Source organism: Erythranthe guttata, chromosome 13 (genome assembly GCF_056151865.1).
Source record: "Erythranthe guttata isolate IM_541 chromosome 13, IM_541, whole genome shotgun sequence".
In the NCBI taxonomy this organism is placed as follows: domain Eukaryota; kingdom Viridiplantae; phylum Streptophyta; class Magnoliopsida; order Lamiales; family Phrymaceae; genus Erythranthe; species Erythranthe guttata.
In genome coordinates, this window is record NC_142545.1 from 1,096,866 (window position 1) to 1,115,430 (window position 18,565).

At 35.3% G+C, this 18,565-nt stretch overlaps 3 protein-coding genes across 4 annotated transcripts; 2 read left to right on the forward strand and 1 right to left on the reverse strand.

The window, feature by feature from the left end:
- The first annotated feature begins 1,400 nt into the window (after window positions 1-1,400).
- LOC105961724 (receptor-like protein EIX2) lies at window positions 1,401-2,343 on the forward strand. Its single transcript, XM_012985978.2, has one exon. It carries the CDS (start codon window positions 1,401-1,403, stop codon window positions 2,244-2,246), a length of 846 nt encoding a protein of 281 aa, XP_012841432.2. The 3' UTR covers window positions 2,247-2,343.
- A 3,220-nt stretch (window positions 2,344-5,563) lies between these two features.
- LOC105961723 (receptor-like protein EIX1) lies at window positions 5,564-8,571 on the forward strand. Its single transcript, XM_088812191.1, has 2 exons — window positions 5,564-8,214; window positions 8,301-8,571. Exon 1 carries the CDS (start codon window positions 5,634-5,636, stop codon window positions 8,202-8,204), a length of 2,571 nt encoding a protein of 856 aa, XP_088668317.1. The 5' UTR covers window positions 5,564-5,633; the 3' UTR covers window positions 8,205-8,214; window positions 8,301-8,571.
- Window positions 8,572-9,761: 1,190 nt separating this feature from the next.
- Window positions 9,762-14,030, reverse strand: LOC105961740 (dammarenediol II synthase). 2 transcript variants are annotated; one of them, XM_088812192.1, is made up of 18 exons: window positions 13,934-14,030; window positions 13,607-13,818; window positions 13,304-13,492; window positions 12,912-13,196; window positions 12,733-12,817; window positions 12,447-12,613; window positions 12,131-12,319; window positions 11,904-12,017; window positions 11,679-11,798; window positions 11,464-11,586; window positions 11,252-11,350; window positions 11,091-11,150; window positions 10,919-10,965; window positions 10,698-10,841; window positions 10,451-10,628; window positions 10,289-10,369; window positions 10,105-10,188; window positions 9,762-10,030 (listed from the first exon to the last, which is right to left on the reverse strand). In XM_088812192.1, the coding sequence occupies exons 2-18, from the start codon at window positions 13,805-13,807 to the stop codon at window positions 9,911-9,913; spliced, it is 2,286 nt and encodes a 761-aa protein (XP_088668318.1). In that variant the 5' UTR covers window positions 13,808-13,818; window positions 13,934-14,030; the 3' UTR covers window positions 9,762-9,910. The 2 variants fall into 2 exon arrangements, with proteins under 2 accessions (XP_088668318.1, XP_012841448.2); XM_012985994.2 differs by having other exon boundaries at window positions 13,901-14,030.
- Window positions 14,031-18,565: the final 4,535 nt, after the last annotated feature.

The following is an 18,565-nucleotide window of genomic DNA, read 5'->3' on the forward strand; positions in this document are numbered from 1 at the left end:
GTCAAAAGTCCCCTAATTCGTGCTTGGTTTGGGCTTAAATAGATGTCCCAACTTGGTAGATGATTCTAGGTTTCCTTGTGTGTTTAAAAGTCCAAAATTGTCTCCAGCGTGATTTGGCACGGCCGCGCGAAAATCAGTGCAATTCTCGCACGGCCGCGCGAGAATCGCCGAACCTTCTGCCCAAATTCTGCATTTGGCACGGCCGTGCCAAAAATAGGCTAATTTTGGCACGGCCGTGTGGGCCTGTTTTCAGCCAATTTCAGCATATTTTTTATTATTTCACTTTTGGCCCATATTTTCTCCAAATTTGCATTTTTGACCCCAAACTTTTCCAATTCTTCAATTTATACCTAAAATACAATAAATCAACTTTTTAACCACCAATTATCGTTAAATCACACCAAAAGCTCAAATAAAAAGGTACAATAAAGTATAAAAATATATACTTAACAACTGGTATGGGGTCGCTATCGAGATGCCTGGTGAAAGGGCTAGATCCTGCGAGATCTCGCGTTGGTCCACTCCGCAAGGCTTTTAACTCGTCCATATCGCGCCTCAGACTGTCAACCTCCGTCCTGACGCCATGGCTGTTGCCTTCTCGATTCTCAGAATGGCTGTCGCATTCATCCTCAGCTCGCCCTTCATTCGGGGAGCGTCTAAGATCTCTCCTAGGCCGGTTGTCCTGGGGTAAGGATTGAGTGTAGTTCCGAATGGCCGCGGTGATCATGGTTTCCACCTCGTCTCTGGTGTATGTTCGTTCATTGGAGGCTTGAGCCGGGGCCGTGACTGGTTTTCTCGAAGCAGCTTCGCCACTCTGGAACTCGAAAGAGGGGCTACTCGAGATGAAGGGAATCCGACCTTCCTTTTCAGGCGTGGCTAGGCTACATCCTGATTTGTCCTTTAAGACGGACGTCGGATCAGTGGGCGTATCGCGAGCCGCTGCATCTAGTTCCTTCTGCAAATTTCGGGCAGTGGTGTCTCCTTCTTCCATTGTTCTCTACGTTTATAGCTCAGATCTGGACTTCCGGGGGCAGATCTGATATTTTCCCGGAAGTTGTTTCCAAAACTTCTAGATCTTTCCCACAGACGGCGCCACTTGATTTGGTCCGTGGGGCTTCCGTCTTCCTCAAGTCACCTTGGTCCGTACTCCGGTGAGTGTACCTGCAACGCCGGGAGGGGTTCCCGGCGGGAGAGCTCCGACGATCAAGTCAGTGATCGGAAAAGATGAATATGTGTATGCAATGTAGTAGTAAATAATGTATTTTTTTGTGTGTGTATGTGTTTGATGATCCTTCTATTTATAGATGAGGAAATCTTGGCCTCCTAGGTTTCCTTTTTTAGGGTTTGCTCCCTCCTCAAGTCAAGTGTTTGGGCCTCTCTTATTGGGCCTGCTTTAGGTCATGCTTATGCTGGAATACGAGTCATGGTGTTGCCAGCTCGTTGTTCGGAGGTCGCCGCTTGACGTCGAGTCTTATAATAGTAATTTGGCTTCTCTCAATTTGTATTTTGCTCATCTCGTCATAATGGCCCGTATCAAATATATTGATTTCTACTACCTTGATGCATTAGTACAATGGAAGGGTCGGGAGGCCGAGTACAGAAAAAATATTCGACTTCTTAAACTGATTGATCTTTCAAGCAATAATTTAGTCGGAGACATTCCTGAAACATTTTCATCTCTCAAGGGATTAATTTCCTTAAACCTGTCGAGAAACAGCTTGACAGGAAACATAAATCCCGACATTGGTCAGATGGAGGTGTTAGAAGTCCTTGATCTATCAAGAAACCAACTCTCCGGCACAATACCCGTCGGCATGGCACAGCTGCATTCGTTGGCGGTTCTTGATTTGTCGAACAACAATTTATCAGGCAAAATCCCATCAAGTACCCAACTACAGAGCTTCAATGAGTCTTCCTATGCCGGAAATCCCAAACTATGCGGGCCCCCTCTTGTGTCTTGCCCGGGAGACAAACTCATCCCGGACACCACCGATCAAGGGAGACGTAATAACAAAGAGATGAAGGACGATGAAGATGAAGGTGGCTTTATTCTGATGAGAATATCTTTTTGGAAAGAGGTTGGCATATCGATTGTGTTTGGTTTTATTGTTGGGTTTTGGGGATTTGTTGGTTCTTTATTGATCAAGAGGTCATGGAGAGTTGCATACTTTAACTTCTGGGGTCGTGTCGGAGATTGGTTCTATGCTACTACAATTGTGTTTTTCGGAAAACTTAGGCGCGCCTAAGTTGATCAAGGTAAGTGTAAATAAGAATTTCAGTATTGTTTCTTATCGAGTACTTTAAGATCTAAGTTGTTGTCAGTTTGTTTACAATTATGTTGTCCAATTTAGATTGTTAATGGCACTAATGCCTTCGATACCTGTTTTATCAATAGTTTGAAACTTGTGGTTTTGATAATTCCATATTGTATAATAACATATCGCATTTTTATTCCAAGTAATAATTCCCGAAAAAGTATTGATTCTATCTCTACAGACATGATATTTTGAAGGTGGATTATTCAGTTTTTGATTTTTTATGGGGGAAAGTGCGAAAATTGGAAATTTGTAGGGGGTGAAGTGCATTTTGTCCTACTTTTAAAGGCAAAAATTATCCTCCAAGAGCCTTTTACACGGAATCTTTACTTGTTCTTGATCAGGGGCGGAACCAGGATCAAAATGTAGGGGGGGGGGGGGGGGGGGGGGGCTAACTAAAATTTCGAGGTTCGGGGCAGTGCCCCGAAAAAAAAATTTAGGTTCACAAGACATTGCAAAAATAAGTTTATATTGAATTTTTTTTTAATTAAAAGGACATATATATTATAATTTTATCATATTTTAAAGCATGACAAAAAATCTAAATTAATCCAAATTATTCTAATAATGTATCGTACTTAATATTTTGGGGATTCATTGCATTATCTCATATTATTTTGTAGAGTCATTGATAAGAAAATTCAAAAATACGTAAATATTCATAAAGTTTATTTAAAATAATAGAAGTTTTAACGATTTTATTTTATTTATTTTATATTAATTATGATATATATATATATATATATATATATATATATATATATATATATATATATATATATATATATATATATATATATATATATATATATATATATATATATATATAATCTATTTACCAATCTAGCCGATTTAGTTGACATTCTTCAATAAATGTTTAATAATAAGATTTGGTTTTGTTTGTAACCTATGTAGACGGACATAATGGGGATACGAGAATTTGGAGGGAAACGTGTAAATCTTAAAAGCATTAGGGTATATTTATAAATATTCTATATAAACATATATAAGTTTTTATTTATATATAATTTTTTTTTATATATTTTTATACAAACATATTAAAAATAAATTTTACCATCAACTATCAATTTGCAATTACTCATTAAATTATGTAATTAAATAATTTGGGAAACAACAAAAACATTTGAAAATTTACTATTCAAACATTTGAAAATTTGCTTATTTATGTTCTTGTCTTTCCTGGGGCGGTTATGCAAGTTTCAGAACTGTTGAGAAGGGTGTTCTGGCTTGGCCTGCGGATTTGGTTTAATTACAGATTGACCCCCACCTGGGGGCTGCAAGCATTTTTAGAAACTTTTATTGGGTTGCTAGTTTTAGTACTTGTAGTTTCGTTGAATTTGAATGCCTATGAAAATCTGTTAACCGAAGTTGTAACAGTTGTTGTGGGAACAGTATTCAGTTACAACTACAATTCTTGTGTTAACACAGTTATAAACTACTGAAAGCGAGTAAACAAACACAAGAATTTAATGTGGTTCAGACACAAATGTGCCCTACATCCACGTGGACCTGCAAACACGATTTCACTAGTTCAGATTTACAGTGTACATTAATAGGACTTATTAAAAACACTAAAGACTCCCTCTTTATGTAATATGCCGTTCTTGTACACAACTTGAACTCCGTGTCTCTTCCAACAGCAGCTCCACACCGCGTGCCTCGAACTCCCTTCAGGCCTGAACTCCCTTCAGAAACGCGGCTGATCTCCTTTGAGATCTATACAGCAGATCTGTATATATTGGCACACACAACGATGGCACAGTGCAACGATGGCACAGTCCTGCTCCGCAGAACGCCTTAGCAAACCTTCGACGCTGTGAAGTGATTTTTCTTCCAAATAATGCGCACGGTTCTTGTATGTCTTGGAGGCTTATATAGCCACGAAAATAAGCCCTAAGACCTAACTTGAACCCCAAGAAATCTATTTAACTAGGTAATAGAATCCTAGTTGATCTCTACTTCTATTCTAGATAAGTACAAAAGATACCTAACTAGAATAAAATACATGGAAATAAATCTAAGTCCTAATAGAAGTATTATAAAATAGGACTCTAATAAATTCCAAAATAAACATGGAAAACAAATCTTTGCCAATCTTTTAATTCCAAAACTCGGCAGATTTCCTCGATCTTCAATACTCGGAAATCTGGCGCCAACACTTTCCTTTACTTTTTATCCCAATTTGGGGCTTCATTGTAATAGTTTAGATACATTAGACGTTGATTTTTTATTACTATTGTAGGGGTACTCTTTTTTCTTGTGTTATGCCAACAAGGTTTAACGAGGCCTCAATCGGATGTTTATAATGAAATAATAAAATCTTTTAGGCAAACAAAAAAAAAAAAACCTTTCAAAAATTGCAAAATGGCCCATAAGGTATCCGGCAGGTGTCTTCGAATTTCCGATACAAAACGTTAAGAAGTTTAAGTTTTCGTACTACATAGTTTGTAACATAGCGTGTGTTTCATTCATCTGCAACATGCAACAGAGAAGCTTGTTAATAATTAGGGTAAATTCCACTTTCCCCTTGTATTTTGGCTCGATATCACTTTATCCCCTTCTACTCTCGATTTCATAAATTTGCCTCTGTACTTGAATTTTTTTCTCAATGTGGCATCGCTGTTAGTTTTCAGACCTTTTGACCCTAACACCGTTTGATCTAAGTCTGAAAATTACAAAAAAATCACTCCTCCCAATTTAAATAATTATTAAAAAAATAAACAAATAAATTGTGTCTGACATCGTGGACTATGTTTTCTCGTTGTCTTGAATTTTTTATAATTATTTTATTATTATTTTTTTTGTTTTTTTTTATTTATTTTTTATTTTTTAAAAATATTTAAACTGGGAGATCAGAGGTGGCGTTTTTGTAATCTTCAAAAGAGCTTAGAGTGTTAAGGTTAAATGTCTAACAACTAGCAGCGAGGGCTACATTGAGACAATTTTTCAAGTACAGGGGGGCAAATCAATGCAATCAAGAGTAGAAGGGGGTAAAGTGATACTGAGCCAAAGTACAAGGGGAAAAAGTGGAATTTACCCTAATAATAAACTATAAATTTTCTTGGTCTTCATAAGACGTCATTTCAGTTAAACTAATTTGACTTTGTTCTGATATAAATTGTCGTGTTGTTGACATATTCAATGATCTTCTGTGTGTCTCTATCTATGTTTTTATTTTGGATCAACTACAACAATACTACCCCTAATTGGTATGATATATTGTTCTGCCAAACCCCTTACTACTTTATCACCATAAAAAAAAAAAAAAAGAAAAAAAAAAAAAAGAAAAAAAAAAGAATGATTGATGATCATAAAGTAATTAGAAGTAAATTACGATCTGTATTTATTCTATTAGTATGCATGGGGTACGGTAATTATGTATCTAGTTGCATACATAGTGAGAGAGAAGCTCTTCTCGAATTCAAGAATGACTTCATAGATCACGGTGGTTTTTTCCGGTCGTGGGGAAATAGTATCGACGAATCAGATTGCTGCAGATGGGAAGGCGTTGAGTGCAGCAACACCACCTCTCACGTGGTTGCTCTAAGACTTAGTTTTCTCCAACTAATTGTAGGTAACGCCAGTATTAGTATTAGTAATAGTAGTACTGCTTTGCTTGATTTGCATCATTTGGAAATTTTGAATTTGACCTACAATGATTTCGGAGGGAATCGGATTCCCGAATTCATTGGTTCTATGAAGCAGTTGCAGCATCTTCGTCTCAAATTCTGCAACTTTTCCGGGACGATTCCACTTCAACTAGGGAACCTTACGAACTTAAGGACACTCGATCTCACCCGTAATAATTTACGGTCTGAGAATCTCGACTGGCTTTCTCACCTTTCTTTGTTGTCCCGTCTTGATTTGAGTTATTCGAACTTAAGTGATACCAATTGGATGCGGCATATATTAAAGCTTCCTTCTCTCGAGGAATTGTCATTGTCTCACTCGAACATTCCCGATGTACTTGTTACATCTTCCGTTGATGATGATCTCTTTGTTAATTCTCTTTCTGTCATTAATCTATCAGAGAATAACCTCACTTCCGACGCGATTTACAGCTTATTTAGACCAGATCATCTGACGAAACTGTATCTTCGTGGCAATAAACTGAAAAGATTGCCTCCGTTTAGCGAGTTTTACAAGCTCGAGGTTTTGGACGTTGGTTTTAATTCCTTGGAAGGCACAATAACCGAAGCAAATTTAACAAAACTTCATAGTTTAAAGACGTTTTTTTTGTCCTACAATCCATTGACCATTCGCATTAGCCCTGGTTGGACTCCTCCTTTTCAGTTGGATTCTATAAGTCTAGCATCTTCCAACATGGGCCCGCATTTCCCGACATGGATTCAAACTCAGAGTAGGGTTACGTTGCTCGATCTTTCTTGTAATAATATATCAGGTGAAGTGCCTAAATGGTTTTGGAGTTTGTCTCCTACACTCAAAAACTTAAATCTCTCTCATAACCATTTAAGCGGTAATCTTCCTCATTCGATTCCGTCGATCTTCATAGATCTTAGCTTTAACAACTTTTCAGGTCCTATACCGTTATTACATCCCAATACTATGCATTTCCAGCTCTCCCAGAATATGTTTTCAGGTTCGATTTCATCTATATGCACTACAGTTCCCATGGATTTGGAGTTTCTTGACCTATCTAGTAACCAGTTGGCAGGAAAGCTTCCCAACTGTTGGAAGAACAAATCCTACTTAAATTTTCTCATTTTGGCTGAGAATAGTTTTTCGGGTGGCATTCCGCGTACTTTGGGCTATTTGTCAAGTCTCCAGGTACTGAACTTGAGGAATAACAACTTGTCGGGGGAGTTGCCTTCAACTTTGAAGAACTGCAGACATTTGAAGTTGATCGATATCGGAAGAAACACGTTAACAGGAAACATCTCATCATCATGGATAGGTGCATTCTCTCAAGAACTGGCATATCTCTTGTTAAATCGAAATGGATTTTACGGTTCTATCCCTCCGGAGATTTGCAATCTCACTGGGATTCAAGTGTTGGACCTTTCTAGAAACAATTTATCAGGACATGTTCCCCAATGTTTCAACAATTTTAGTACAATGCTCGACAAGGGGACTACTGTCAATAGGCCTTTTAAGATCTATCTGGGTAGCCAAGGAGGTTTAAGTTTTGCGGACGGATTTAATCCTGGAAACTACATTGACTATGCATTTGTTCAGTGGAAGGGTCAAGAGGCTGAGTATAGAAAAAGTTTGCAACTTCTTAAACTGATTGATATCTCAAGCAATAATTTAGTCGGAGACATTCCTGAAACATTTTCGTCTCTCAAGGGATTAATTTCCTTAAACCTGTCGAGAAACAGCTTGACAGGAAACATAAATCCCGGCATTGGTCAAATGGAGAGGTTAGAAGTCCTTGATCTATCAAGTAACCAACTCTCCGGCACAATACCCGTCGGCATGGCGCAACTGCATTCCCTGGCAGTTCTTGATTTGGCGAACAACAATTTATCAGGCAAAATCCCATCAAGTACCCAACTACAGAGCTTCAATGAGTCTTCCTATGCCGGGAATCCCAAACTATGCGGGCCCCCTCTCTCGTCTTGCCCGGGAGACAAACTCATCCCGGACACCACCGATCAAGGGAAACGTAATAACAAAGAGATCAAAGACGATGAAGATGAAGGTGGCTTTATTCTGATGAGAATATCTTTTTGGAAAGAGGTTGGCATATCGATTGTGTTTGGTTTTATTGTTGGGTTTTGGGGATTTGTTGGTTCTTTGTTGATCAAGAGATCATGGAGAGTTGCATACTTTGACTTCTGGGGTCGTGTCGGAGATTGGTTCTATGTTACTACAATTGTGTTTTTCGGAAAACTTAGGCGCGCCTAGATTGATTAAGGTAACTCTGTATATACCTTTCTTGAACTGTATATAACCTCATTTTATTGAAACTAATTTCCTCTTGTCTTGATACACTTTTTCCAGATATGGAAATGTCTTGTTTGGAGCTAATGAAGTACTGAGTTTGGTTGAAGCTAGAGGTTGATTGAATAAGATAAAATCAAATAAAATGATAAATGTAGAAGTATTTGTTTCTTTTCAAGTATTTTAATATGTTATTAGTTGTAACTTGTGATTCTGTTTGCAATTTATGTCCAATTTTGATGGACTCTTGTTTAGAGGGTTTGTGTGCTAAAAGAATTGAAACATAGGGGAGTTTTTGCTAATAAAATAATATGGGGTGGTTTTTCAGCAATTGGATATAATACAGGGGTACTAATTGCAATAAACCCAAAATAAAAAAAATATGAGCCATATTTGGGCTGGGGCCGAATCCCAATCTAATTCCCATACAATATTGGGCCTAAATATTAATGATGATAAATTCATAGGCCCAAACTCACCGAAAGATACCAAGATTGAAATGTACATTAGAAATTATTCTCGAGTTTATTGCAATTAGTACATCTTTGTTATATCGAATTGCTAAATGAATACCATATGTTATTTTATTTGCAAAAATCCCCTATGGTCTAATTTTTTTTAGCTATTAGTATCTCTATTTAGGGGGTTTTGTGTTAATAAAATAACATGGGGTAAGCTTTTAGCAATTCGATATACCACATGGGTACTAATTGGAATAAACCCATAATTTCTCATATTATGGTGAGTCAATTATTTGATTAAGCTTTTGTGAAGTAATTTGATTGAATTAAAAAAGAGAAAAAAAGAAAAACTTATCCATTCAATTAAATCCTTTATTCAGCACAGTCAATGTACTTTTTACCAAATCAAATTAATTATGAAAATTTTGCTTGCAATTATTTGATACAAAAATTAGTAGCAAATGTGGCTAAAACATATTTAATCGTCCGCGCCAACACGCACGGCGATTTAAAACCGGACGTCTGCTGGCATTGACGATATAAAAACATTAGGTGAAATCATTACACTCAACCAATAAAAGGTAAGTAAAATAAAACACGGAATTTCCAGAAGTGAATTTTGAACACGCGCTAGCGCGATTTACATAAAAGTTGTCGAAATCATATCGTAAACGACACACACAAAAAATGTCACAATTCTATTGAGGAGACATGACATGACAACACATGCAATTTGTATTATTTTAATTTAATAAAATAAAATATAACATGACAATACATGCATGTGAAAACAAAGTTTATTGAGTGATGAAACCGGGCCGGGCCAGCTTTGTTGCTTAAAAAAGGTCTGAGAATGTCCTAATTTCACGCACGTGATTTAACAAATTAGATGTACTGTACTTTTATAGCAACTTGTTGTAGATACGTACTATCCAATTGCTGCTGCTTTAATTACTATATTATTGTTTGGTACTTCAAAGTTTTTTTTGTTTCTTTTTACTACCCGGCCAACTTGCAATTTTACTTTACAATGAACCACATTTTTAGATATTCTTACTAGTTTAGATCAAAGTATATTAAATTAAATCCGGTTCATTCCAAACAACTCATGACATTATATATATATATATAACCCAATTTTTCTTATGAAATTACAATTAAATATATATGTAAGTTAGGGAGGAATAATGTTGTCTTATTAAATTTTGCTTAAAGGGATTGGGATGGCCAGACTCGTTTACGATACTCTCCCAGCGCCCACAGTGGGAATATATTCCGATACTGTGCGTAATGAAGCATGCAATTCTTCATGTACACTCCGGTTATTTCCTGTGTTGATTTATTTATCATTAGTCTTGCGAATTTTCGATATCTAATCAACAAAGCTAAAAAAAATGGTTTACCTGTTGTGGGAAATCTCCATCACTCATCTGCTCATTAATCAACAATTTTGCTGCTTTATGCAGAGGCGTCGGATCCCTCTCCGCCTGCAGTTATCAGAAATATCGTTAAATACATTTCCATTATTTTTTTATAAGAACGAAAACAAAACAAAAAAAGACAATCAAGATCAAAGAAAGAACTAACCTGTCCACCATACATAAGACCAAGCATTGCCCATGATGTCTGCACCAAATTTGTGCGGTTTCCTTCCAGTGGTGTGTATTTCTATCATCGAAAAAAAACATCAAATGTTAGTATTTTATCGGTTTTCAATCTATAATTAGTGGGAGTTAGTAATATAATTACCATGCTTGGGCAGGACTCGAGGCTTTCTCCCCATCCACCTTGTTCATTTTGCCAAGACAAGAAAAAGTTGACGGCTTTTCTAACGGCTTTGCAGTTTTCGTATGTTTTGCCAGCTGCAGCTAATCCTCCGACCGTAAAGAATGTACCGTACAGGAAGCAAATACCCCAGTAGCCGTACCTGCACGTGTATTTCCAGTTATATTATATATCATCATATTTAATAATAGTATAGTTTATTAAAGCTCACCATGAACCATCAGGCCATTGCCTTTCTTCGAGGAAGCTAACTCCTCTTGCCACAGAGTTTTCGATTTCTTTCTCCCGATGGCCTGGATGCATTCGCTTGAACGATATAAGAGCTTGGACTATAGAAGCAGTGCATTCAACATGCCTATAACCATGCACAAAAGTTAATTAGTCAGTTTTTAATATCGAAAATTCTATTTGAAATGAGAGCTAAGATCTTACTCTTGCTCGACGACTATGTCAGCAAACAGTTCCGAGGGATTCAAAACCTGAAAGATATGTAGCATAATTGCGTCGTTATATATCAGAATTCAAAGTTGCACTTGTTTACGCAAACTATACATTAAAAATGTGCGATATATCCGGATTTTGAGACGGCTCTCGTAATCTGTACCTCCAAATACGGTTGTGGAATTGCAGGTTCCCAAATAGCAAATCCACCACTCAGAGAACTCTGCACACATAATATATGTTGCAACTTAATTCACTTTAAAATCTAAAAATAAATAGGATTTGAGTGCCTTAATGCATATATCAAAAGGTATTAATCCATACCTGCAAATAAAGGAGCACGTTCACCGCATCGTACGAGCGCTCAACCGGCGGTTTTTCTCCCGAAATTTCAGTCGGCATTTTTGAGAGCAAAAGCAGGCACTGCAACAATAATTAGCATTTTTTCTGTCAAATTTCCTTCCTTTCTTTACAATTTTTTTTTTTTTTTTTTTTTTTTTAATTTAACCAGATGATGAATATATATAAGTAAGTACCTTTAGTGCTTCAGCTGTACAGTCTGATACAACCCATCCTTGATCTTGATCCGAGAAAGTCCATGCACCTTTTGTAAAATGACGATACATGCCCCTGAAGTCGCCCTTCGGATTTTCCTTTATCTACATAGTGGAATTAATTCAGATTAATTTTTAACCAAATATTACACAAAAAAGAACAATAACAAAAAAAGGTTCGGTTTCTTGAAACGAACTTGAGATTCTTTAATGTAGAAGTGAGCCTTCTCAAGACAGTCGCCGTATTCCTCAACCATACCGGTTGAAATAACTGCTTGTGTGGCTAGAGTGCTGTCCCATATTTGACTCCCAAAACTCTACAAATTACAAACATCCTTTTAATTAGTCCCATGCATGATTAATATTATTACAATTTACAATAAAGATTAAAAAATTATAATAATTTGGTTATTAATTAGTACCTGCATCTTCATCCCATCTTCGGCGAGCCACAAATAATCAGGGACCCTGGCTAGGTGATACTTGAACTCATCGCAGTTCTGATCGTGGGCCCACCAGCACATCATCTGCAGACTCTGTAATCACGTACAACATAGTATTTTTTTTTTGATTGTCATTAATTAGTCTCTCTAAATTTTGTCACGGAATAATAGTAATTACGATTCGATATTCATTGAATTTCACTTACTTTTTCTACGCATCCGATGGTAATATAACGGCTCTCCTCAGCTCCATAGCGCATGTATTTAATCGTCTTGTCGAGAGCTCTTTGTCTAATCTTATTCAAAGGCCAACGCTTCATCACTGGCTCGGTGCAGTAGTTTAGTGTATCCCAAAGCAAATCTTGTACGAATGTGTGTGGGTAATAAACATCCTCCTGCATTTATTTAACAAAGAAAAATCAATTTCTTAATCATTTGATCATGTCCCGATTTTATTTATTTATTTATTTTTACTAGATCGAGTATTAGATTCAGTCGTATTATTAGATCGAATTTACAAACCTTGCAACAATGATGGCGTGTCTTATTCCAATCAATTTGATCATAGGACTTGACGTGAATTTCGTTCCTAAGGGATAAAACAAGGTCCGTGATTGGTCCGTGGTATTTTCTACCGTAAAGGTACGACATTGGCATGTAAGTTGTCCGACAATAGCACCACATTTTTGCTGCATTTATTGTTCATGCATGTTTCATTAAATGGCGTTAGCTAGCTAGATTCCAATTACATATTAAAAATAAAAATAAAAAATCAATATATACATAAAAATCACATATTTAATTTTACCTGGATGATAAGGTAAAATTGAAGGGAACAACCAGAACTCTGGGGGAAGTGGGTTGCAACCTTCCCATTCATACACTCCAAGCACCTGATCCAATTAAAACCATTTTGTTAATTACATGCATGTCCTAAAACTGAGTTATTATTATTTTTTTTTGGGAATTTTAATTTAATTTTGTTACCGAAAGATAGGCCTTTCCCCAAGAGGGAATTCCAGTAGCTCCACCATGATCAAGAATCCATTTTCGGGCTCTAGCAATAGCACCGTTGCCATCGTCGGCACCTTCTCCGAGTATACGTAACGCAACGTAGCTAAGTCCCGACCCTATCATTGTGCTGTGTCCTTCTATGTATAATCCCCACCCTCCATCCTCATTCTGATGGTTGTACATGTAACGGATCATCTCCTTTTTGTGCTCTGATGTCAGAGTTGTGTTGATTGCTCCACTTATGTACAATGCTATAAGCTGTTTAATTTCACCACATAGATGCATGATATATAAATATTTTTCTTGTAATACCAAATTAATAAATAATGGAAAATATAAATGAGTAGTAGTAGTAGTAGTAGTACGAGTGGGGGAGTGAAAAGCATAGGCCCTGCATTTTCAGCAGGCCAGTGGCCGTCGCTAGCTTGAACTGCTCGATTTAATCGCAAAGCTTTCTTTACAGCAATCGTCGCTGTTTCGTAAGTTATTTCTTCCTTTTCTTCGAGTCTAACCGCTGGTATGCTCTCAAGATCTATTCCACTTTCCTTTTTGAGCTGGTTGTTGACATAACATTTAACAAACAAAAAAACATATAATTTTCTATTTTATTAATTAATATATACTAACTATATGATATGATACATATATACGTATATGCATGTACGTACCTGCATCCTCATGAACAAATCACCACATGAATGAAATCCCTTTATCCTGTTTTGATCGAATTGGTCCCGAGCCTTTTGAAATGATTCGCGGTCTTCGGGGGTTCCGGCATTAGGATCGTACTCCCAAGTTTGTCGGCCTACAAAGTTGTTTGTGCTGTATAGGTAAGGCCCATTGCCTTCAGCTATCTTCAGCTTCCACATTCTTCTTCTTTCTATATAATATATAATCACAAATATGCCAATTAATTAGTACTGATCATATATGTATATATATATAAGACTAGTATAACTCACATGTTTAGAGAGAGAGAGAGAGATATGAAACACCTTAGAGAGAGAGAGAGAAGAATCTAGGAATGAAAGAATGATAGTATATAACACTAAATTGTGTAAAAACTATAGACTTATAAATTCGAGTGATTGTGGTCTTAGCGAATATTGGTGCAATTTATTTATAGGCCAAATTAATATTGGGGGGTATATACGTAATATTAATGATAAATGAGGTTGTTTGTGGAAGAAAGTTTGGAGTTTTTAAAATTTAAAAGAAAGGGCAGAACGAGTAATTAATTTATATTTAATTGCAAAATATAATCGAGAGAAATGTGTTATATATGTGTAGAAAAAGATACTCAACGACCCCAAAAGGTAAATGGAAGAGAGTAAACTTTGGTTGGCTTCTACAGTTGTGAAAATAATTCATTGCATATTTTTTTAATTATATATATATTTTTTTAAGTGATTGCATATTTTTAGTGTAGGTCTCCTTTTGTTTACAAGATAAGATTAGATTTAATTAATTTCGTTTTATATATTTTAATTTATGAGAATCCAATTGTATAATTAAAAAATAAATTAAGATAAGATTTATTTTTTCCCATAATTGCAGACTGAATTGAAAAAAAATTACTGCACTGATCGATCAAATGTTACAGAGGTGTGCCAAATGTGAATTATTCATAACTTAATTTATAGTTCTTCATCAAATAATTATACCCAATGGTAAACTATGTAGATAAATTATACACGTTATAAGTTATATCCATGCGTCATAAATATAATATTATTAAAATAGTTAATTTCCCCCTACATCAGAGAATTCATGTATGTGTGATATTTGCGTCATAAATTAACCACCACAGAAAAAATTGATAACCGACAGATGTATATATACAAGTGCACATATATCACATGCAGCACTTGTATACATCTGTCGGTTATTTATATATAAACATATATTATATATACTCCTTTTTTCTTCATTAAATGATATGTGTACGTATATATATATATATATATAGACACACACAGGTAATTTGTATTCTATATATGAAAGAAATCTTATAATTGATGTATATATATATATATATATATATAGACACAGCACATATATCACGTGCAAAAAAACAAAAAAAAAAAAAACCGACAAAAAGAATCAAGTTAAGCTAAAGGGGCCTCCCCGACTTTCTCTCTCTTGAGAACTCCCTTTCTGTGGACACAAGATGATTTCTTGTCCAAATACCTCTGTTGAAGGAAATCTTTAAAGGGGTCTTATTTTGATATTAATATAGTTGGTCCGCTTATTTTGATAATTGCATTTCTTACCCGAAAATCCCTAATCACCAAATACCTATAAAACTCTGATTTCTTTTCGAACCATAAAAATGAAACCTATAATTAGATAAACGTAGCACTCGAATAATAATCTCCCTTTCCAAAGTTATTTTGAAACGAAAAAAATTTAAATGACCAAAATAACCCTAAGCAGTTTTCGGAATTCTTAAGGTTCCCAAAAAAGTTTTCATATGCCTCAAAAAGAGATTTTCAGAAATTACATTTTTGTCCTGTTCGAAAGTTTTAAAATTACAAAGAGATCCCTTTTTGCTTCCGCTATCTAAAGTTTTCGGATAAACCGGTTCGATTTATCGCCCGCCCGAGAGGGGTGCTACAATGGTCATATTCCCAATCCTCACTTTTCCATAAAACATATTGATCTTGTCAAACCTCTTTCCGGAAAATCCTTGATGGCTCAGGATACTCCCCTTGCAAAATCCTTTGAAGTTTTCTCCGGCGAAATAATACCTAAAACTCCAAAAAGGCCCAAACTCTCTTTACCTGATATTACTAGTCTCTCCATTATAAACAACCCGAGCCCATGTGAAAAAGAGTACCCTGGCAATTTTTAAGGGGTGTCTCTTTTTTATATTTTTACAAAAGTGGAAATTTTTAAGGGGTGAAGTGGGAAAAATTACAGTTTTGGTCCCTCAACTTTTCACGTTTTTCACTTTTGGTCCTCTATTTACCGCCGTTAACAATATACACACTAATGTTGTCATATTTTAACACATTTAGTCCCTCCGTCTGTTTGACCGTCAAAAAGTAACCGTCGGTCAACTGTTGAATTATGGCTGAATTTGAGATTTTTCATTGAGAAAATTGCATTCAGACTCCTGCATTCTTTAAAATATTCAAAAAACCCTTAAATTATTATTCAACTCTAATTTAACCTCAATTTCATCATTTAATCAATTTTGACAATCGGCCCCGATTTTTACCACCATTACCGCTGACTGTTGACCGCCGTTGATTTTTTTTTAACTTTTTTTAATACTGTTTTTGACGCCGTTCACCGACATTGTATTCTCGGTTAGCAGTTGACTTTTTTATTTTTCTTGATTTTTTTTAACTTTCTCTTGTGACTTTTTTTTCCGGCCAATACAATATTATTATTGTATAACACAATAATAATACTATATTAATATCTAGTATCGTAATATTAATATCTAACAAAATTTTTATCTAAAATTTTGGTGCCTAATACAATTTTAAAAAAATCTAAAATCCATAATTTCTTCCCCTCAATTTTTTTTCGTGGAACCGCTAGTGCATCCCAAATTTCTTCCCAAACAAATATGAAGAAGATGAATTAGGCCTGTGCGGAGTAATTTGGAAATGAGATAACCACTCTAGTACAACGATTTTTGGGGCTAACACCGGACGTTAATTTTATCTCTTTTTTTTTGTCTTAAAATCTTTCCGTCATTGAGCTGCATTGACTTTTTTTTTCTTTTTACTTCTTTTGTGATATTATATTTCTCGTCGATTATAAGCTTTGAATTTTTTTAAATGATATTTTTCCAACTACTCAACAATTTAAATAAAAATCAAGAAAAAAAATGTCAACGTTGTTAACCCGACATTCAACATCGGTCAACAACGGCAAAAAATGATCAATCAAAAAAAGAATCAACCGAGTTAAAAAGAAAGTCAACGTCGGATTACTCGATTTTGAAAAATCGGGGTCATTAGTTAAAATTGGTTAATTGATGAAATTGGGGTTAAATTATGGTTGAATGAAATTTTAGGAGTTTTTAGAATATTTTAAAAGAATAAAGGGGGACTTATTGCAAATTTCTCAAAGAAAAATACCAAAGTCAACCGTTAGACCGTTAGTTCTTAACGGTCTAACAGACGGATGGACTAAATGTGTTAAAATATGACAACATTAATGTGTATTTTGTTCACGGCAGTAAATGGGGGACCAAAAGTGAAAAACGTGCAAATTTGAGGAACCAAAATATCCCTGGTGAAGTGCTATTTGCCCTTATTTTTAGGACAAAATACACTTCACCCCCTAAACTTTTTACGATTCTTTCACTTTCCCCCCTACAAATTCAAAAAAGAGATTCTCCCCTTCAAACTTTTGTTCCTATTGTAGTTTGCCCCAAATTACAATTTCCAGCTTATTTTTCACTGGAATTGCAATGAATCTGTTCAAGTGAAAAGCATTTGCGTCATTCTAGGGACATATCACCATAATAGCGACTAATTGAAGAAAAGTTGAAGATTCCCGCAATTTTGGGTCAAAATAGGCACAATTCCTTTTGAGAGAAAAAATCCTAATTTTTTGTTTTTCTGAAATTAGTGAAATGGATTGTATTTTCGTGTATTAGAAAAGATAAGGATATTAGGATTTTGACGGGAATGATGAAATGACTCAATGCCCTTGAAGTGAAGGATAAATGGCAATCTCGACGAAAAATACGTCGAAAATTACGGAAAAACTCATCTTGTTTAGATAATTACATCTACCCTCAACTATGAATCTTCTTACACCTCCACCCTTATGGTGTCAAATTCAACATAATCATCTAAATTCCATAGAAAGTTCTCTAATTTGTATTCGTTTTGTGCAAAAATACAGTTTTTGATGTACCACAATTTGATATATACAAGCCAAAAAATACATCTTATGATCATCGTGCTTCAAAATGTGGAGATTGAATGAGATAAAACAAGTACAAAATTAAGAATCCATATAATCTAGAAGATTCCACTAAATTTGAAACCGCAAGGATGGACGTGTAAGAAGATTTATAGTTGAGGAGTGGTTGTAATTACCCAAACAAAAGGGGGGTTTTCGTATTTTGACCATACCTCAGGGGTGGTTGTAATTACCAAAACATGAGGGCAAATTTTTATAATTTGACCATAACTCAGGGGTGTGGTTGTAATTTACCCTATTTTTTATTATAATATTTTAAATAAAATACTAAACCCCGTTTTGCGGACCTGGAATTTGGAAGGTCTACATTTTGGAGTAAACTGCAAAAACTACCCCTGTGTAATCTTGAAATAGCAAAAACCCCCCTGTGATAAATAAACTAGCAAAAACCCCCCTGTGAAATTATTTAAATAGCAAAAACCCCCCTATGGAACTATTTGAGGGTTGACTTGATATAAAAAGACACAAATACCCCTGGAGTCTTGCAATTAATAAATTCTTATATTTTATAAATATTTTAATTATTTTATTTAAAAAATAATCAATTTAGTTGTTTACTATTTTTTTTAATTTCTAAACAAATAAATTAAAAATAATAAATATACATATAATATGTATATATATAAATACATTTTGAGGGACAATTTTGTCATTTCAAGTCTAAAAAATCAGCT